The sequence below is a fragment of the Caretta caretta genome, chromosome 5 (genome assembly GCF_965140235.1).
Source record: "Caretta caretta isolate rCarCar2 chromosome 5, rCarCar1.hap1, whole genome shotgun sequence".
Lineage (NCBI taxonomy): Eukaryota > Metazoa > Chordata > Testudines > Cheloniidae > Caretta > Caretta caretta.
The window spans coordinates 43,387,294-43,410,254 of record NC_134210.1 but is presented as its reverse complement, the minus strand read 5'-3'; the positions used below and the strand labels follow the sequence as shown (position 1 = coordinate 43,410,254).

Genomic DNA, 22,961 nt, shown 5'->3' with positions numbered 1-22,961 from the left:
AGGAAGCTCTGTCATCAAAGACTGCAATTCACAGACTCTCCTTGCAGATGTTATCGTTACCAAGAATGAAGTTTTCTGACACAAAAGCAGAAAGGGACAAGATGCCAGGGGCTCAAACATGGTCCCATTAAAGCTGCTAGAACCATGTTAAGGTCCCACAGAGGAACAGATTCTCAGACTGGATGATGGAGACGGATGTCCTGATAGAAGTCAGCATTGATTGAATTCTGCGGCCAACAACCACACCGAAAACCACTTCCATTTAGCTGAGTAGGCCATATTGGTAAAGGGCTTTCTGCTGAATAACAGTCGAACACCACACTTCCTCCTCATTCAGCCACGAAGCAGCCAAGCTATGAGATGCAGGGAGTTGAGCATGCGATGTAAGGTGCGACCATGATTCTGTGAGAGTAGGTCAAGATGGAGAGGAAGGGGTATGGGAGGCTGAATTGACAGCGTGAAGTAAGAGAACCATTACTGCCTAAGCCACATTGGGGCAATGAGAATGAGCTTGGCCCAGTCTGCCTTCATTGTGAGGATTACGTGAGATGATCAGAAGAAAAGCATACAGGAGAGCCAACTGCCAGCTGGGATGGAAAGCACTGGACAGGGAGCCTGGACTGAGACCCCCTTGAGAGCAGAACAGATGATGGTTCCTGTTGTCCCTCGTAGCAAACAAGTCAATCATTGGGATGCCCCGAACTGCGAGGATGACCAAAAGATACTTGTCTTTAGGGACCACTCATGAGACAGGGAAGAATTCCTGCTGAGATGCTCTACAAGATGATTCTAGACCCTGGGCAAGTGGTCAGCTATCTGAGTGATACTCTCCTCAATGCAGAAGTGCCACAACCGGATTGCCTCTTGGCAGAGCATCCTGGAGTGGCTCCCCATTATCTGTTCACATACAAACAACATTATGGTGATGTATTAAGTATGTGAACCACTGAGCCCCGACACAGTCCAGAAAAGCGTGACATGCATCGAGGGAAGGAAAGGCTGCCCAAATGTGCGCTGCGGACAGCACTGCTACTGCTGATCACCATAGTGATGCCTCTGCACTCCTGGTGTATACATCACATCCCCAAGCACCATAGGGTACCCTAGAGTTCTTGAAGGAGCGTGGAGTCTCGTCCATCTTGTCCAAAAAAGCAGTCGACTACCAAAGGACAAATCCTGTATGGCCCGCTGCACATAGAGACGTGTGCCTGAATTCTGCAACCAGGACCCCTTCTCATGGTCACCACCGAGGCCATCACTCTGGCCAAAGTATCCATGATGTCCAAAAGAGACTGCAATGAAGTCTTCACCACTAAGCAGCCTTGAATGATAAATACCCAAAAGCCTTCTTGAGGCTTCAGGCAGCTGGTCTGCAAACTTAAACACAGCCGTCCAATTCACATCGTATTTGGACAGCAACACCTGCTGGTTAGCAATGTGCATCTGCAAGGAAGAAGAGATATAAAACTTCCTACCCACCAGGTCCATCCATTTAGAGTCCTTCTTAATAGAAGTGGACTTAAATCTGCCCTGCTGGGCTCTATCATTCACTGTGGTTACAACCAGGGAATTTTACACCCTCAAATCCCTTCACCAGAATGAAGTGCCATTTCTACATGTGCTTCACAGTAGGCGGTACCAAAGCCGGTGTGCTAGGAACGCATCACTAACAGGAAGGGTTATCTTCCCGGGGCAAATGGCTGCAGGATATCCAACAATCTGCAGGAACTGTGCTTGAATATCCAGGGAAGCCACCCTGTGCTGCAAAAGGTCCTGGTATGCCTTGAAATCCTCCAGTACTGAAGAAGCATCCATCAATTCCAAGGAGGCCACTAATATGAATAGTGCATTGGTGGCTAGTAGGAGTGGTGAGCTACAGGGCTCGCATCCCAACCGCGAGACAAGCGCCAATCCTGGTACCCATAACACTCCATGAACAGCCCCGATGCATGTCAGGCAATGGAGAGCAAAAAGAGGAAGATCCTGCCCTAGACGCTGAGGAGTCCCAAGCTTCACAGGATAAAAGTGGAGCCAGTCCTGAGGGTGTAAGTAACCGGTCTGACTCATCCATAGCCCACCAGGGAACTGGTGCTGACAGCCCTGAGTATGCCTCTGTCATTTCCGGTGCTGGAAGTTTTATCAACCCTGAAGTCAGCAGCAACATCGAGGAGACTGATGGTGCCAAACAGAAGGCAGTGAGTGCCAAATGCTGCCACAGTAACACCAATGGCGCCAACAGCAATAAAGAAGACAATACTGAAGAAGTTCCCAGTGCTGAGGAGGTTCCTTGTGCCAACTGTGCAAGGGAAGCATCAGCAGATGGTACACACAGACCCACGGGATCAACAGAAACCCAGCCAACAGGGCTATGAATGATACAGGCCTGGCAAAGTCCTGGATCAAAGAACCACCAAGACTGATTTAGAACGTTATTCTAGTTAACATCTTTCCCTCCTGCTCTCCCCTCCTCACCGCCACTTGAATTCTTTACATCATTTTAGCAGGCGATACCTTCAACTGCTAGAACTGCAGCTTATGTTTTATACTACTGTATTTGGAAGTTGGTATTCCAAACTGCTTCCAAACTAGTGATTTCTACTGCTCTGCTAGTGGTTCTCAGCCCAGTGGCCACTAATAAAAACTTAATGGAATAAAAACTGGGAATAAAGCAAGACACTAATCAGATTTATGTGATTTTTAAAGATTAAATTTCTTTCCAACTGATAAGTCTAGGCACTCTGATGAACCAAATGCATTCAGTACAAGTACTTTTTCCCCCAAGCACTGATCCTGAACCAGAAATTAGAGAGAAAAACGTTAGTCTTCAATTAAAAACTGAACAATTTCAGACATGAGACAGTGTCAGGACTCCTGGCATGCCTCACTTTAGCTGTCTCTAAAACACATATCCCCAATTTTTATTATTGGTATTGTGGTCGCACCTAGGAGGTCCAAATCAAGGATTGTTCTAGGCACTATACACATGGAGAACAAAGAATGGCTGGCCCCGAAGACCATATAACCTAGAATATATAACGAGACAACAACAGGTGGATACAAGTAGATGGGAGAGCACAAAGTAACACTGAAAAGATCAGCCCTATCTTGCTGGGCAGTTGTAAGAATGCTTGTAAATGTTTTTGATATACACTGATACAAGTTGATTTGTGAAAGTTCAGACAGTCCTAAAAATAAATGTTAAGAAATCTCTGGAACCATAGTGATTTAGATTTAATTGATCAGCATCAAGGAAGCTATTAAGATGTATAAGCCATTGTAAGGTCCTAAAGCCTGTGGGGTATTCAATTCATTGAAAGTGCATTAATAATGAAGCAGTTAAACACTAGTAAATACTATTACTCACTGTGTTCCCAAATCCTCACTTTAAAGCTATTTATCACACACTGCAAGCAGACAAAACGTAGGTCTGTTTCATTTTTGAAGGACCAACAGGAATTCAAGAACCGTGTTAAAGACCAGCATGTTTACAGTGGCAGAGTAGGTTTGTTTCCCAGCTTTATTATGCTGACTTGCCCCTTACTTCTCTGGAAATAGGGAAAATCTGATTCACAAAGACCATTATTCTAGTTTATAGGGCAAAAAGCATCTTCTGAAATCACAACTAGCATATGGCTACCTCTAGTTTCAGCGAAGCATCAGTTAAGTCAATTGAACCAATCTATAGAGTAGCTTTTGCCAGGAAAAGCCGGATATAATGCACACCTGTACTGCAGACTAAGCTTACAAATAAGTGTGGTACAAAAACACTTCTGTCACTAAAACCGATTAAAACATGAAAACACAATTTATATTACAAAGATCAATAAAAGAACTCCTGATGAGAGACGACTCAAAGAACATGGTATTGTTTATACTGATGAAACTTAAATCATGTTTGTTTTAATATTCTGATGCAAGAGACTTTCCACTGTAGTAGGGTCTATATCTTTTCCCTCATGTAACCTCAGAGCCAATGCAGTGTTTCACATTCTTTTCCATCAAGTATGTATAGATATTGTACCCTTGGAATGTTCCAGTTGCTTCTAATCCAATGATTAACACACAGTAGAACCCTGTTTATCCGGTCTAATTGGGACCGGGGCCAGACCAGATATTCAAAACTCCAGATAAACCGGAGAATGGGAAAATGCAATGCTGCAGCACCATTTAATGTCCGCAGGAGAGATTGTCTGCCTACGGCCTAAGAGTCCTGGTTGTTTGGTAAGCGTGGAGACACAGTTATGGGAGGGTCGGAGAAATTGGGTTCTACTGTAGTAACTGCCAATTTCTGGATTCTTTTTAGGTTTGTCAGACGAACTGGACAAAACCCAAGTTACAGGAAAAAACAGCAAAAAATGGTATGAAGGGTAGAATAAATACATTTTAAAATGCTGAAACTGGCACCAAGAGGAAAGCACTAATACTGACAGCTCAAGTCACTTTTTCATCCTTTGTGGCATTAATTAGCATATATTTAGAGGTGCATAGATTTTCATTTTAGATATTTTTTTTTAATGCTAACATGATACTCATTCTCTAATCTGAATTTCATCTCTGAATTTTTGAGATAGCCAAACAATATGCACAAACATGGGAGACTCGGGTACTCTCTATTCCTACCCGAGAAAGTCCCATGTTTGTGCATCTTTTGGGCATAGAGTCGCATTGGAAGCTCATACTCGGCTGATTATCCACCACACCCCCAAAATCTTTTTCAGACTCACTGCTTCCCAGGATAGAGTTCCCCCATTCTATAAATATGGCCTACATTATTTTGTTCCTAGGTGTATATATTTTCATTTAGCTGTACTAAAATGCATATTGTTTGCTTGCTCCAGTTTACCAAGCAATACAGATCACTCTGAATCAGTGATTTGCCCTGTTCATTATTTATCACTCTCTTAATTTTTGTGTCATCTGCAAAATTTATCAGTGATCGTTTTGCTTTCTTCCAGGTCATTGATAAAAACGCTGAATAGCATAGGGCCAAGAACCATTCCCTGATGGATGCCTCTGAAAATGCACCCCATTGATGACTATTCCTTGCTTACATTTACATTTTGAGATCTATCAGTTAGTCAGTTTTTAATGCATTTATTATGTGCCACATTAATTTTATGTCATTCTAGTTTTTTAATCAAAGTGTCATGCAGCCAAATACCTCTCAGAAGTCTAACAATATTATATCAACATTATAACCTTTATCAACCAAACCTGTAATCTCATTAAAAAAATATTAAGTAAGTTTGACCAGATCTATTTCCCATGCTGATTTGCATTAACAACATTACCCTCCTTTAACTGTTTATTAATACAAACCTGTATCAGCCACTCCATTATCTGGCCCAGGGTCTATGTCAGGCTGATAGGCCTACCATTATCTGGTTCATCATTATAAAAAAATTGTGCCTAGCTGGACTTAACTTTTTCATATTCATTTTGTGGACTCAAAGCCAGATTTTCAAAAGAGCTCTGCAATCAATAGCTCCCATTTAGGCTCTTAAACATGTGGCCAAATTTCAGAAGCGTTCAACACTCTGTAGCTTTCACCGAGAACAATTAAGAGCTACTAGGGGTTGAGCGCTTTTGAAAACTCTGGCTTCAGTGTTGAGATTGCTGCTGTAGCTCAGAGAGAGTAACTCAGCTAATGGCTGGTCCCAGTCTTTTCACACACAAAAAAAAAAATTCATTGGGGGATTTGAAAGGGAGAAAAACATCTTAGACAAATGAGGCCAGAGATGTGTACATGATGCTGCATGGCACTGTTAGACCTTCAAGGAAATCAGGTCCAAACAGATCAACTGTGCTTTTAGTTTTCAGGCCTCCTATGCTCACCAGTCAAAGCTCCTCCAAGGCTTCCTCTTCTAAATGGTCTTCCATCTTCACTCAGCTGTCTTTTAAACTTAAATGACTTTCCAGGGCCAGAAGAGACTTCAGGGTTGCTGGATTTCCGAAATAGCATAGATGGAGGGGATAATATATGATCAAGCTGCAACGAAACAAAAAATGCATACTCTTTAAGGATAGATCCCACAATAGAAAGACACTGTCAACATGAAAATTATATTTGTATGAAGGTTTTTTTTTAACTTAGCAGTGGGTTCACAAAGTAAATTACATTTTAAAAAATTATATATTGCTAAATGAAGCATTAAAAATCAGGAAATGCCAGTATTGTTGCCTGTGTAACCTTAAGTCTGCACCCTTGTACATTAAGATACAGTTTTTCCATTATGTGATCACACACCTTTTTCCATGCAGAACCGCTGCCTCATTCAGGGTGGAGACACAGAGCCAGAATTAAGTCTGCACGGGCCTTCATAAAACCAACAATTTCATAACTTTTGAGTGATTTGCCTAAATAACATTCTTTTAAACAAAAAGAAAAGGAGTACTTGTGGTACCCCTTTTCTTTTTGCGAATACAGACTAACATGGCTGCTACTCTGAAACCATTCTTTTAAACAGTTTTTGACATGTATATACTGCAACATTAAATAAAAAAGACACCAGATGGCAGTATGTCATAAACAGGAAACCTATTTAAAACATCAAATAAGAACTTAAAGTTCCACTAACACCACAAGGTAAAATGTTCCATTTAAAGATTATTCGGCATATAGTGAAATCATTTACTTCTACTGTCTTTATTTCAAGGGAAATACAAATAAGGATGTTTGTTATTTAGGAGATTATCGCTCATCCTATTTCTTCATACCCAAAATTACAGTCCTCTGGTTGTGACAACAATTTGATTAATGTGGAGATTGTTCTAAATTTCACAAATATGAGATGGGATGCAAGAGAGGGCGAACTCTTAAAAAGATGCAAGTCTCTAGTAATAAAAATGTAGGGGTGGAAGCAAAGGGTGGGGATGTGGTCAATGTGGTAGAAGGAGAATTTTTTCAAATAACTTTTTTCTGTAATGTACATGATTGACTCCAACATCATTTGTTCATTCTGCTATAATATTTTGCAACATCCACTCTAATTTCATTGCTTTTAATTTAAATTTCTTTATCTTAACACTAAGACAATTTTGGAAACATTTGATCACTTGCTAGAAGATCAGACTGAGTCCAAAGCCTGGATAGCTAGAAGGAAAAAAAAACAAACAAACATCTTTTCAATAAAAGATGGTCAAAATCAATGCTCATATTTCAAAATCCCACTCCACTGTCTCAAGAGCAGGTGGGGGTGGGGGAACTGATTTTGTGCCAGGATTTTTTTTTTTTTTTTTTTTTTTAATTCTGTGCAGTGCTTAGACACCACGGGGTGAATCTTGGCTTCATCGGTCAGCAGGGCCAGGATTTCAGTTCCTAATTCACAGGTCTAGGTCCAACACAAAAACTTTAGCTAGATTAAGATAAGTAATCTTACAAACAAAACACATACTCCAGCGCAAATTAAGGATCAAAATCAAGGCTAACATATTAATGCTCCTATTTCTAAACTTCTTTGAGGATAGGGGTTTAAATCAGTCCTTTGGAACCTATTTGAACTAGAGATGAGATCAAATCTCTCATACACACACACCATTAAGTTTACAAACAGTGTTTCAGCTGGCCATGAAAAAACAAGTCTCATCAGCTGTAATAATATAGTTCAAAGAATCTAATCTCATACTTCCATCTTCAGTTACTTGGCAATATTAACATATTACATCTTTCATATTGTTGCATAGCTTTAGTTTTAGAGAAGGTGAAAGTCAATTTATCCTGAAACAAAATGCTTCTAAAACTATTGTAAAGGATTGTTTTGGTTTCTGATGAGGAAAAAAGTTATTTATGTAATGAAATGTATAGTACATATCTCCTTGAAAGGAGCCTAAAGGTTCTATCCTTTGCAGGCTACTGAAACAGTACTTTCCTTACAAAATTTGCACCTCATTGCAAGCCAAAGCTAAGGCAGCAAGTAAAAAGATTTTCTATCCACAACAGGACAGTCCCCCACGCAAGTGAAGTGTTTGCTTCCAAAGAAGCACAACTACCAACTGAGAAACATTTTTAACAGTTCCCGCTTTCCTGAAATGTTTCTTTCACTCTGAAGATGTGTTTTAAGCAGTGTGGTACGTGTGCATCTTAAAAACAAATGGTAATTAGGTCAAATTAACTTTATGTACTGGCTCATGGATAAGACTTTCACACATTTTAAAATAGTGAAGCAATGGAAAGACATACTTCAATTAAATCCATGCTCATTCACTGTTCGTTTTTCTGGAATCTGTAAAACCACAAGAAAAGTGAGGTTTCCAAATAGCTAGGGGATAAAAACACTTATCCCAAAGAAAGGTGGAGAGACAGAAGGGTTTTTTGTTTAAAATATGCCTCAAATATTTAAACAGTTCAAAAGTGTTCATGTCTTTTCTGTTCAGCACATAAACCACACACACACCCCTTGACAGTAGATTCCAGCGGAGTTGTCATCTTCATAATAGTAGTGTCCTTGCTAGGTGTTTGGGGATGTCATGATGCTGCACTCATGCAGAATGGATAACCAGAGAGAGGTATACATAACCAGATTCTACAGTACAGCTAGCCAGCCAATAAGGTAGCAGAAAACAATTGCTATGTTAGTCTGCACAAACTCCAAGAGGCAGAAATCTGGGCTGAATTTAAAATTTGACTTTTTCTCTGAATGTACATTACCCACTGTCTCCCACCCACGTTAGTCATTATCAGCTTCAAAGACTGGACGGCGGGGGAGGGAAATATATGATAGTGATTGGGGAGACATTACGAAAAAGCTATGTATTACTTAGCTTTTCTGACACCGCACAAAAACAAAACTAATTTATTAAATTGAGATACAGCTCAAGTTACACAGAAAAATCCCTCATTCTGAGGAGCCCACTTGTGGAATACAAGAATAGATACTTCTCAGGGATGTAAAATGGGTACACATAAAATTTATCTTATAGATAAGTGGATATATTTGAGCGTTCTATATCTTGAACATACTGTGAATTAAATATTAGTCTTTGAATTTATACAAAAGAGGCAAGAACTGTATTTTTAGCTTAGTGCACACCATTTATTAATGCCTTTGTTGCTAATATTCCTATAAGTGCATGAATCTGAATTTATGCAAAATGCTTTCCTGGTATCAAACATTTAAGAATTTCCTCCAAGAGAAGGCGAACACATTTCATACGCTAAACTAGCTTAAATTCATTGTTATAAGAGGAATAATAATAATTTATTTAAAAATAAATAAATAAAAATAAAATAAAAATAATTTATTTAAAAATAAATAAATAAAACAAACACCTAGTACCTGCATAATACTTTTTGATCAGTAGATCTAGTGCTTTATGAAAGGTCAGCATAGTTATCCCCTTTTTAAGATGGAAGCTGTTTCTCCCCCGCCCGCAACCAAATACCATCTTGAAAATATTTCACGAAAACAAATGGCTTGTCTACCTAGTAAATAAAGTAAGTTGCACTGCAAGTCTCATCTCTTATGATTAGTATGACAGAGTGCTGAGAGATGGTGGTTGACCCACAACTCTGGACATTACTGGCACCAAATAGGGCATCCCACCCCCCTCCTCCTCCTCGCTTCCCTTCCCCCCACCACTCAGAGAAAGTCTAATTGGTCAGGGATGTGCCTGATTATTGGGGCAGAATGAGGTTAGGAAGTTAATGATCTAATTACTCCATTAACAGGCAAGTGGTTTAAAAAGAGCACAGGAAAGAAGTGCTCAAGGAAGAAAGGTGCGGGAGAGTTAAACAAAGTTAGGATAGCCTGACGAGTGGAGTTCTGTAAGTAGATACCTCAACCATCCCCTCCCACCTACCATCACCACCACTGGAGAAGGGGCTGCAGGGCTCAAAAACAGTGCAAAAGGGGGGGGAGGTGGGTGCACTGACATGTACTGGTGAAGGAACTGAGACTGTATATAAAGTACACTCTGGTGTTTACAAGCAAGGAGGTGTCAGACACTCTGTGTTCATGGAAGAGGCATGGGTATGGTAGCTATGCCCACATCACAAGAAATCAAAGAATTTAATATGCAGGAAACAATAGGGTTACATAGAAAGTATTCTAAGAACCTATAGAATGTAACAGAGAATGATGTAAAGAGAATGGGTTGAAAAATTCTCTACTGCATAATGAATTATATCCCTGCTACAGAATTCTTCTCGTTGGTTAAAAATTCTATAAAAATATGGACAGAATTTGAGTGACAGCCTCACTTCTGTTCTATAGGAATTTTCCCTACAGAGCTAGGAGACCACTGATTTGTTCTCAACACATATTTTATTAATATTTTGATATAGGCGCTGTATAAAGTTTAGAGACGATACCAAGCTGGGAGGGCGTTGCAAGTGTTTTTGAGGACAGGATTATAATTCAAAATGATCTGCACCAACTGGAGAAATGGTCTGAAGTAAATAGGATGAAATTCAATAAGGACAAATGCAAAGTACTCCACGTAGGAAGATACAATCAGTTGCACACATACAAAATGGGAAATGACTGCCTAGGAATGAGTACTGCGGGAAGGGATTTGGGGGTCATAGTGGACCACAAGCTAAATATGAGCCAACAGTGTAATGTTGCAAAAGAAGCAAAGAGCCTTCTGCGATGTATTAGTAGGAGTGTTGTAAGCAAGACACGAGAAGTAATTCTTCCGCTCTACTCTGCGCTGATTAGGCCTCAACTGGAATATTGTGTCCAATTCTGGCGCCACATTTCAGGAAGGATGTGGACAAATTGGAGAGAGTCCGGAAAAGAGCTATAAAAACATGACCTAAGAGGGAAGATTGAAAAAAATTGGGTTTGTTTAGTCTGGAAAGGAGAAGACCGAGAGGGGACACGATAACAGTTTTCGTGTATGTAAAAGGTTGTTACAAGGAGAAGAAAAATTGTTTTTCTTAACCTTTGAGGATAGGATAAGAAGCAATGGGCTTAAATTGCAGCAAGGAAGGTTTAGGTTGGATATTAGGAAAAACTTCTGTCAGGGTGGTTAAGCACTGGAATAAATTGCGTAGGGAGGTTGTGGAGTCTCCATCATTGGAGATTTTTAAGAGCAGGTTAGACAAACACCTGTCAGGGATGATCTAAATAATACTTAGTTCTGCCAGGAGCACAGGGGACTGGACTAGATGACCTCTCGAGTTCCAGTTCTATGATTCTATTTATGTCTGTGTCTAGAATCAGCTGTTTCCTGAAAAGGCATTCCCCTTGCCTTGTCCTGACACTAGTATATCCTGGATCCTTAAAAGTACACCTGTTCTGCAGGAAAGATGGATTTTTCCTTTTTTTAAAAACGCAAAATGTTAATCAATAGAATTCACCATGCAAGACAGGTGGATATTTAAGACTCCAGGGCTGCAATGCATCTATATGCCAAGCTGTAACTATTACCCATGTCAAAAAGATACATCAAGTATGTCAACTGGTTAACAGTGAAGCCTTATGAATGCTAAACATTTATACAAGATAGTACAGTTACAGACTACAGCTGATGTTGATTTTTTGAAGTGCAATTGACATTTCATGGTAATCTATACAGATATTATCCTCCTTTTTTCTGTTCGTCATACTTCATAATCAGATAAACAAAATGTTTCTTCTTAGAAGTTCATCTACAACAGCAGTTAACTTTTCACTGTAGCCCAAAACCAGGGGCCTGGCAGTAGTGTCGCAGACACAAGATTATGGATTTCAGGAGGGAAAAGTGTAGCTGAGTTAATAAATTAAGATCATGTAGTCATCCAAATAGTAATAAGTTAAGAAGAAGAGAAATAGGCTGTGGCTTCATCAGGAGCTCTTTAATTATCTGAAACTGAAAAAGGAATCCTACAAAAAGTGGAAATTGCTAAGGAGGAGTACAAAAGTATAGCACAAGCATGAAGACACAAAATTAGAAAGGCTAAGGCACAAAATGAATTATACATAGCAAGGACCATAAAAGGCAATAAGAGGCTCTATCAATACATTAGGAGCAAGAGAAGGATGACAGAAAACATAGGGCCTCTACTGAGCGGAGAAGGAGAGCTAATAATTGATGACATCAAGAAGGCTCGGGTGTTTATTGTCTGTTTTGCTTCAGTCTTCACTAAAAGGTTAATGGTAACCAGATACTTAATACTATTAATAACACCACCACCACCACTAGGGAAGGAGTATAAGCCAAAAATTGGGAAAGAATAGGTTAAAAAACTATTTAGCTCAGTTGGGTGTCAGACAAGTATGCAGGACCTCATGAAATTCATCCTAGAAAACTTAAGGAACTAGCTGAAGCAATCTTGTAACTTTAGCAATTATCTTCAAGAACCTGTGACGGATGGGTGAGGTCCCAGAGGACTGAAGAAGGGAAACCATAGTGCCTATTTTTAAAAAGGATAACAAAGATGACAGAGGGAATTACAAATAAATCAGCCTAACTTTGATACCTGGAAAGATACTGAAACAATCAGTATGCAAGCACTGAGTGGCTAACAAGGTGATAATGAATAGCCAGCATGGATTTGTCAAGACCCAAGTCATGCCACACCAACCTAACTTCCTGCTTTGAAAAGGTGACTTGCCCAGCTAATGTGGGAAGGGAACAGTAGACATGATATATTTAGGTTTTAGTAAGGCTTTTCACACAGTCATATGTGATTTTCTCATAAGCAAGCTAGATAAATGTTTGATGAAATTACTATAAGATGGATGCAAAATTGGTTGAAAGACCATACTCGAATAATAGTGATTAAAGGTGGGACTTAGATAGCGGGATCCTGCAGGGGTCTGTTCTGGGTCCGCTATTAGTCAATGTTTTCGTTAATGACTTGATGATGGAGTGGTGGAGAATATACTTAAATAGCATTTACAGAGGACACCAAGCTGGAAGGTGTTGCTAGCACATTGGAGGACAGGATTAGAATTCAGAACAACCTTGACAAATTGCAGAACTGGTCTGAAATCAACAAGATGAAATTCAGTAAAGACAAGTGCACAGATCTACACTTAAAATGGAAAAATCAAATGCACAACTACAAAATGGGGAATACCTGGCTAGGTGTTAGTGCTGCTGAAAAGCATCTGGGGGTTATAGTGGGTCACAAAATGAATATGATTCAACAATGTGAAGTATCTGATAAAAAGGATAATATTCTCAGGTGTATTAATAGGAACGTCATATGTCAGACAGGAGATAATTGTTGCACTATATTCAGTACTGGTGAGTGCTCAGCTGCAGCACTGTGCCCAATTCTGAGCACCAAACTTTAGAAAGATGTGCACAAACTAGACAGAGTCCAGAGGAGAGCAACAAAAATGATAAATAGTTTAGAAAACCTGACTTGTGAGAAAGGTTAAAGAAATTGGGTACGCTCAGTCTTGAGAAAAGATGAACGAGGGGGGTCCTGTTAACAGTCTTCATATATGTTAAGGGCTGTTATAAAGAGGACCGTGATCAATTATTCCCTATGTCCACTGAAAGTAGGACAAGAAGCAACAGTCTTAATCTGCAGGAAGGGAGATTTAGGTTAAATATTAGAAAAAAAATCTTTCTAACTATGGGTATGTCTACACTGCAGTGGGAAGCAAGCCTCTCAAACCAGGTAGACAGATGCACCCTCATGAGGCTTGAGCTAGCGAGCTAAAAATAGCAGTGTGGAAACTGTGCCACGAACGGAGGCTCAGGTTAGCCACCCAAGCTTGAACGAAACTGTTGACCTGGGCTGGGAGGCTCACTCTAACTTTTTTTTTTTTTTTAAAAAGACATTTTTGTTTTTCAAAATACTTCCCTTTTCTGACCACTTCTAATCTCTAAATAGAAGGAATATTCAGATTTCCCATTTGGCATTAAAATAGAGGTGTAGGTTTTAAATGACTTATCCCAAAGTACTCATGCAAAACCTAGGATTGCGGGTGTCTAATTTGTTACTCTTAAATGTAGCAAGATTTAATATCATTATCATATCTTTCATACAAACCATATACAGACACACATTTCTTAAATACAGTGTTTGCTGTCATTCATACCAAAAATCTTTTAACCATCAGGCATCAAATGTAAAAAAAGAGAAACGTACAATTACCTCAAAACATGTACAGACTACGGGTTGAAAATGAAAAGTGCCTGCTGTGCATTTAGTGCTAAGCAGACACCCTAAAATAAAGACCCAATTCCTGTCGTTAGGAATGTAAGCACCAGGATGTCCACTTATCTCAATAACTGAAGGGAACAGTGTAGCAGGATAAAAAGTATCTTGCTCAAAATGCTCAAAATTCTTCTCTCTGCTTATCAGAATCATGTCAGTCTTACCTGGATAGAATTTGAGCATCCAGTAGGAATTCTGATCTCACTTTATAGAGAATGCCTGCCCTTTGTTATCAAAGCAGTGCACAACCTCAGGATCCCGCTGAACTATACTGATCTCTTCTGTATTCCCAAATAGTAGCCGTGCCAGAAAGAGTCCTCTGTGGTCACCAAGGAGTTACAGCTAAGTTCAATAAGCAACTGCTCACTTACAGATGAGGAAACCAATAAGAACACATCACTCCATTTCTTCATATTTCCATTGGGATCCTTGTGTAGCTCTGGTTCCGTTTTGGATTCCTTTGTCCTGATCTCTAAAGCCCTATAAGAGCTAGGGTCAAGCTCAGAGGTTCAGTAATGGAATGGCCCCAGCTAGATACTCAGAGTCAAACCACCCAAGTTGGTTTAAACAGGAAGAGAGAGGTGTTCTTATTCTTTGAAAGAACTAATCTCCTTAAATTTAATTAGGAAGAGCCCAGATACTTTGGTAACAGCTACCTTTGAAGTGTGTATAAAAATGCTGATAAGCTGCTTCATTGGCAGTCATCTAAGCAGAATAGTGAAGGAACCATAGCATCAAATACACCAGTGAAGAAAATCAGAAGCAAGTCTTCTTTTAAATAGAGAATCACCCAAACCACATGCCTAACTGTGTGCAAACCTTCTTGAGCAATGAAAATCACATCTCTCGGTTATCACAGCTACCAACTCAGAATCCAATAGAAACAAACTGGAGTTAAGAATAGGCATTTAAAAAAAGAATGGAAACAGCATACTGTGGATACCAGGAAGGGTCTCTCTCACATGTGCAAGAAATATCTAAATAGTGCTCCACTGAGAATCACAGTACACTTAAAGCTGATGGCAGACACCACAACCTCCTGCTCTCAGAGTGAGGAAGCCTTGTCTGTGCCTGACTGGGTCAACTCCACAAGCTGTGGGAAATACAAGCACTGCCCTCTCACCCTACACGGGCTCCTTTAAGAGGTTAGCAATAAAAACACTCCAACCCCCAAGCCTCTCTCTGGACTGCGCTGTCCCTGGTCCACTGGACACTCAGAATTGACAGATTAAGCAGTACACATCAAAAAAAGCAGGATTCAATAGTTTACCACTTTCCCTTCAGATTACCCCTCTATGTAACACACAGCACTTAAAGATATATTTATAGTGAAAACAAGGAAGTTTATTTAACAAAGTACAGAGATTCTAGAAGTAGCAAGTGAAAGTATTAGAAACAAATGATTAAATGTAAAATAAAATTTTTTAGAGCCTAGACTTAACTAACAAGATGCTGCGTTGGCAAATGGAGTTTAGCTCATCCATGCTAATACCTTGCAGCATTTTCCAGCCTCTTTCATCAATGCTTTGACCCTCCTTTCATAAAAGACAGAACACACTGACTGTTTGTCTCCTTGGTGAAGAATCCCGTGTATACTTCAGTACCCCCAGGTTTCAGAGTAAACAGCCGTGTTACTCTGTATTCGCAAAAAGAAAACGAGTACTTGTGGCACCTTAGAGACTAACCAATTTATTTGAGCATAAGCTTTCGTACCCCCAGTTACACCCCAAAAATTCATAGTCTTTATTCAAACAGGATGCCCCCCTGCTACATTTGATTTTTTCTTGCAGATCTTCTCTCATATGAATTCACAATCTCTTCATTAGTATCAGGCTCAACAGATTTACATTGTAAGCCACACAACACACAATGACCAGCCAGAGAAAAAAGTGTCTACTACCCCCGGCCTAAACAGAACCTGTTTAATCACCTTCTGGTGACCTATCTGAACTCCCATACCTTAAGAACATAGTTTTCAGTATAGCTACATAATTCCTTAAATATATATGCATACATCCTGCAACTATTAGAATGATAACTGCATTACTGGCTGTTGGTAGAGACCTCACATGCCACTGTTTGGCACATACGATGTAGACATCAGACCCAGGAGATCCCCATAAACCCCTACGCACCCCTTTCTGCCTTCTGCCAGTTGGTACCAAAGTGTCCCTGGGTCACAGTGGAGTTATACTAATGAAAAAAATCATTGCGACAGCTGACTCAGGCCCCAAATATTGAACAGTGGCCTACATTTACACATAGAAATGATGCACACACGCACTCACTCACTCTCGAGGATATGTCTGCAACCTTTGTGAAAGACAATAATCAAGAGTGGAATAGCAGGTTTTTTTGGTTCCAATTAATTTAATTGATATTAGAAACAGACAAACTGAACACAGAAATTGCCAATCAGCAGTATTAGGTCAGCTAAATAATTTTCAACAAAATTTAGATGGCTGGAAATGCCCTGTATCGTGAATGCTGAGCCAGCAGTGGGTTTGAGGCATACTGCTCAGCAGGAAGGATATTCCCTTCCCTTCTTGTATTGTGATCTTTTCCTTTTCCCATCTTGACAGGGGGAAAGAAAAAGTGCTCTGAGGTATTGAAATCTTACTGTTGTCTACTACTACATCTGTCTTGTGCAGAAACTAAATGAGTACAGAGGGAGTTTCATGAGTAAGCCCGCAGACAGGTGTGCCAAACACTCTAGGCTTCTGTTACAGAAAGAACACAACCGATCAGTCCTGGACTGGTGAAACCTGAGGGGGCAAGGAGCCAAATTTGCTGTTGTGCATTCAGTGTTATTACTGGGAAAACGCAAACATTCAGGATAAATTACAGAATGTTATATTGTCCCACAGAAGCCCCACATATGCCTGCAGCCTTCTAGGTTCCATGTGACTAATTGGACAAACTCAGCTTTCTGAACAGAAAATTAATGCTCCACACTAATCAAGCCTGAGATCTAAACAGTGCTGAACTCAGCTAGAAAAACAAATTAGAGGAGACAGGGTGAGGGCAATATTGCTTGGTTACCATACAACAAGACATGCCAGCTAAAGAGCGAGCAACTCTGAAGAAAATGTTAGTTTTCAGATTTAAACAGTCTCCACAGATAAACTAAAACACTATAATTATCTGTCTGCTTCTTGCAATCTGGTGTGCCAGCTATAAACAGCAGTGCTCATTGCCCAATAGAGTATTGCTAGAAAACTACTACCAATATTTAACATGAAGTCTAGAATGTGTACTTGATACAAGAAAGCTATGCAATTGGTTCCTCAAAGGACAAAATACCGAAGATACTCTTTTACTGATTTGCCTGTAGGCAAAAAAAAAAAAAAAAAGCAGCTATAAAAAAAAGGCTATGCACACGGGTTTCTCTCACTACCTTTTTTTTTTTAAGAGATTTTAATGTTTATTCTCTATCAGTTGTTAAATTGTTATTGCATTGTTAAATGCCTGAAAGTAACACTCCCCTCCCCCCCCTCTCGTGTGCACACACTTTTCTTTTTGGCACAGATGTATTTTTGTTCCTTCATACAGCACAGTGTGACCGTTTTACTTCCTTGTTGTCTAATATTAGCAGAGTCTTTGCAATTGTGTTTGTTTGTGCTCTCTGCTAAAGCACAACATAAACCATTAGGTATTGAGAAAGTAGGAAAAAGACAACAGACTTCAAAAAACCACCATTGACAAAACTGCATCCTTAACGACCTTCACGATGGCATAAGAAAGCCAATTACAAATACAATACATTCATTAAATATTTCCATATGTCACAGTAAATTTAACATTATTTTAACAGTGTGGATTATACATAGAGACTTTGGGGAGGAAAGGGGATAAGTATCACTGACAGATGCTACACTGAAGAGGATTAAACTATAGTAAACTTTCCTTCAAAGTCACCTTCAATTCCAGAAAAAAAAACTGAGGTACATTAAGAAGAGGACCTATTCATCTCCATCAGTTGTTGACATCATCATCATTTGGTTAGTGAAAAAATGCTTTAATTTGCTGAAGAGAACATATATCTTCAGAAAGGGAATTTTTCGATTTACCATGAATGCTAATGAAGTGAAAGCAGTTTAGTTCATTTGTAAAATCTATTTCTAGTCAGTCACCACTGAGCTCCTAACCTTACCTAAAAAGGTTTCATTTGCTCAGTTGCCTCAGTCAGCTAGTTGTTTATTCAAGTCTATGCACTGCATCCATGCTCAATTAAGTCTCACTTTCCCCTCAATTACATTGAAATTAAAAATAAAAATGCAAGGTAAAATGTTGCTAATCCCACTGACCAGCTTGTTTTAACAACCCATATTTAGAACAATTGCAATTCCAAGCAGCACAGAAGGTCTCCACCAAAATACTGCATTTTTTGTGAAATCCAGCCACTGACTAACAAAATCCCATTCATTAACTTACTCCCTTGGCAAGTGTAAAACATTCTTTCGGCCCCAGAAGCTTGTAATAAATAGCTTTGAGCACCGCAGTATTTCTGAATTCTACATTTAGAAATTTTAAAATAAGATAAAATACTCGTTACTTGCCTTGAATAGAGAATATTTTTCTAGGTCAATCAATTATATTTTATATTTTATGTAGACCATTAAAAATACTACACAATCCTTTTGGCCCTGTGAAGCTTCCAATCCACAATCACTTTCCTTAGAAATAACATCTATCAAAGAATTCACTGAACATTATGCAAGTCAGGTACAAAGCAAAGGAAAAGAAAACCATGGCAAAACAGGCTTAGAGGAGGGGGTTCTCAGTATGTAATAAAGCTGAAGTTGATCTGTAAATCAATGCATGATGACTGAAAAGCTATTTATGTGAAGGACTTGCAAAGTTAATTTACACTTTGATTTGGAAAAAAAACATGCTTTACTGGGTGTATTAGTACAAATGCTATGCGCATATACTTCAGTGCAAGATGCATAACTGCCCATTTGCAACATTCCTTTTTGTATTTTTAAACTAAATAAACAGTGTATCTAGCACCAGAGATTTTAGTTTAACTCTGTAGCCACTGAGCTTCACATTTAACATAGTTCTTAAATATTTTTAAATAATGCAATATTGCCAAAAGAGACTACGCAGACAAAGGCTTTTTAATCTTTTCCATACCATGCCTGAGATTTCAGTTGGGAATATACACTTGAAAATTTGCTCAAATTGAACTGAAATAAGGGATTTAGTGGCCTGGTAATTTTTCGAGAAACCTGTAACATAATAAATCAACACCTAAATCTCTTTTCTTATTTGTAGTTGACATATCAGAAGCTCACAAAAAAAAAAATGGCAAAAGATTCTAGAGGCCTAATGACAAGTGTAGATGGGAGGAAGAGCACTGCCCAGATCACTTGTACCTAATTTGTCCTCTTTGTTAAGGGCAGTAGTAAAAAACTGTACTCAGTTTTTAAACGCCTCCATTCAAATCACATCTTTTGGCAACTGTCATTTGTCAATCTCAGACTACTTTAAAATGAGTACATCTAGGTTTTGTCAACAGGAGTTACTGAAGGGCTTAGCAACATTATCCGGCTCAAATAACCCGTTCAAAGACTTAAGGGAGAAAAAAAGTTACAAGCAGCAAGGAGAATCTGGGAAAAAGAAAAAATGCAGTCAGAAGGGAATCTGTGCTGTACTGTTGCTGTCCTTAGTCAATTTTCCAATTCATCTGGTATAAGCAGACTTAAGCACAGCATCCTACTCAATCCCATCTATCCCAATCACTGTGGTATTGAGGATCAGTGCTTAATATAAAAAGCACTTCATATATTCCACTCATCCTCATCCTTTTGGCTTTGTCTAGAATGTGACATACACTCAACACTCCATTATTAAAACATAATGCCATAGGTTGAAATTTTAAAAAAAAAATCCCAATCTTGAGGACCTTGGAGTCGAAAATTAGACCAAGAATTACACAACTGATGAGGACAGCTGCATATTGTGAATCTTATCATAGCTTTTGGTAAAAAATTGTACAAGGTAAAGATTGGAATGCAGCACACTCTGAAGAAATGCTTCCACTGACTGAAGCAAAACACACAGTATATCTCCACTACAACATAAACCCCTCTCCTAGGACAGGTGCTAACCTCTGACTGGCTGAGAGCAGTTTGCAACAAACAGGACAACATGCTCAATGGTACCAGTTCAATCTGTGTGTGGCAGGGCAGGGGTAAAACCCCTTGAATGCCCTGCCAAAATGCTTGCTAAGCCCTGCTTTCTGGTAGGGAAGCCAGGTGCAGGGGCCCAGGCAGCCAGCAGAGAGCCCATCTGCAGGCCCTAACAAGGGTAGGCTCACAGCAAGGACTTAAGCTAAGTAGCAGCAGCTGGGCTGCAGAAGGGAAGGGCTATAAAAGCCCTAGAGAAAGGAGGCTAGCCTCAGAGGGAATAAGAGGCTACAGCTCTGTCTTCTCTCCACAGGAGACCCTGGAACAGGTTTGAAAGGGGATAACTGTTGGGGAATAAAGGGGACTACACTGTAGCACTGTAAATAAAAGCACAAGGGTGAAACACCGGAAGAAGGTGTGAGGACTCTTACTTTGCCAGCCTAAGCATAGGGAGAGAAGGCGGAAACCTGTGCAGACCCTGTGAAACTGTGCAAGAAACTATATCTCCATTCTAAAAGGATGTTTGTAAGAGGTATGTTTGATGGAATCAAGAAAACAACAGATCCTTCAGCCAAGAAGGCTGCCCTTCTACTCAAAACTCTTCATGAAGACATCACTGACAGAAGCAAATAGATGCAACATAGGGTGGAACATTACCACAAACTCTACTCATGTGAAACCACTGTTTCTGAAGCAGCTAAATGTGATCACCAAACTCCAGACGACCAAAGAGCTTAATACATCTATAAATGACTTTGGAAAGGCAATCATTTTCATAGCATCAAGAAAGGCTAAGAGAGAGAATTCCAGGTGAGTTCCTGAAACACAGAAGGGAAGTTGTGCTTAAATATAGACTCATAGAATATCAGGGTTGGAAGGGACCTCAGGAGGTCATCTAGTCCAACCTCCTGCTCAAAGCAGGACCAATCTCCAACTAAATCATCCCAGCCAGGGCTTTGTCAAGCCAGACCTTAAAAACTTTGTAGGAAGGAGATTCTACCACCCCCCTAGGTAACCCATTCCAGTGTTTCACCACCCTCCTAGTGAAAAAGTTTTTCCTAATATCCAATCTAAACCTCCCCCACTGCAACCTGAGACCATTACTCCTTGTTCTGTCATCAGCTATCACTGAGAGCAGTCTAGATCCATCCTCTTTGGAACCCCGTTTCAGGTAGTTGAAAGCAGCTATCAAATCCCCCCTCATTCTTCTCTTCCGCAAACTAAATAATCCCAGTTCCCTCAGCCTCTCCTCATAAGTCATGTGTTCCAGTCCCCTAATCATTTTTGTTGCCCTCCGCTGGACTCTCTCCAATTTTTCCACATCCTTCTTGTAGTGTGGGGCCCAAAACTGGACACAGTACTCCAGATGAGGCCTCACCGATGTCGAATAGAGGGGAACGATCACATCCCTCCATCTGCTGGCAATGCTCCTTCTTATACAGCCCAAAATGCCACTGGCCTTCTTGGCAACAAGGGCACACTGTTGATTCATATCCAGCTTCTCGTCCACTGTAACCCCTAGGTCCTTTTCTGCAGAACTGCTGCCTAGCCATTAGGCCCCTAGTCTGTAGTGGTGCATGGGATGCTTCCGTCCTAAGTGCAGGACTCTGCAATTGTCCTTGTTGAACCTCATCAGATTTCTTTTGCCCCAATCCTCTAATTTGTCTAGGTCGCTCTGTATCCTATCCTTACCCTCCAGTGTATCTACCTCTCCTCCCAGTTTAGTGTCATCTGCAAACTTGCTGAGGGTGCAATCCACACCATCCTCCAGATCATTAATGAAGATATTGAACAAAACCAGCCGGAGGATAGACTCTTGGGGCACTCCACTTGATACCGGCTGCCAACTAGACATGGAGCCATTGATCGCTACCCGTTGAGCCTGACTATCTAGCCAACTTTCTATCCACCTTATATCTATTCATCCAGCCCATACTTCTTTAACTTGCTGGCAAGAATACTGTGGGAGATTGTGTCAAAAGCTTTGCTAAAGTCAAGGAACAACATGTCCACTGCTTTCCCCTCATCCACAGAGCCAGTTATCTCGTCATAGAAGGCAATTAGATTAGTCAGGCATGACTTGCCCTTGGTGAATCCATGCTGACTCTATGATGTTTTGCTTGCATGTTTGACAGAAAAAGGAGGAGATATGAAGGATGCCAACCTCAGAACGTTGCATAAAAACGAAGGATATTGGAGTGACTGCAACAACTACAGAGGAATTTCTCTCCTTACTGTTGCTGACAAGCCATTTGCCTGGTTCACTCTCAAAAGACTACAAGTTTTTGCTGAACATATATATCCAGGGAGTTAGTGCAGCTTCCATGCCAGTAGATTGACTACCAACATGGTCTTTGCACTAAGGTAACTGCAAAAAAAAAAAAAAGCTTCAAGACCAAGGAAAACCTCTCTACAAGGCCTTCATAGATCTGATTCAATCCTTTCACAGTGGCAAAAAGGCTACAGTCCAGTATGATGGTGATCAATCTGACAGCTTTGAAGTCTGCAGTGGCACCAAATAAGGATATGTTTTGGCAAAAAAAACTCTTTGGTATATTCTTCTGTCTGCTGCTTTGTCATACTTTCTCATTTAACACTGAGGTTACACATCTCCATACAAAACCAGACAGAAAAAACTCTTAAATACTGCATATCTAAGAGCAAAAAGGATAGTAAAAACACCTGCTGATAAAAACTTTTGAGAACAGCACAGTGCTCACTGAAGT

The 22,961-nt window shown here is 39.9% G+C and overlaps 1 protein-coding gene across 4 annotated transcripts in view; it reads right to left on the bottom strand.

The window, feature by feature from the left end:
• Window positions 1-22,961, bottom strand: part of MAST4 (microtubule associated serine/threonine kinase family member 4) — a 436,616-nt gene that overhangs the window by 323,787 nt on the left and 89,868 nt on the right. For all 4 annotated transcript variants that reach the window (XM_048849931.2, XM_048849932.2, XM_048849929.2 and 1 more), the window contains exon 2: window positions 5,836-5,989. In XM_048849931.2, the coding sequence (XP_048705888.2) occupies window positions 5,836-5,989 (154 nt within the window). The remainder of the gene's footprint in view (window positions 1-5,835; window positions 5,990-22,961) is intronic.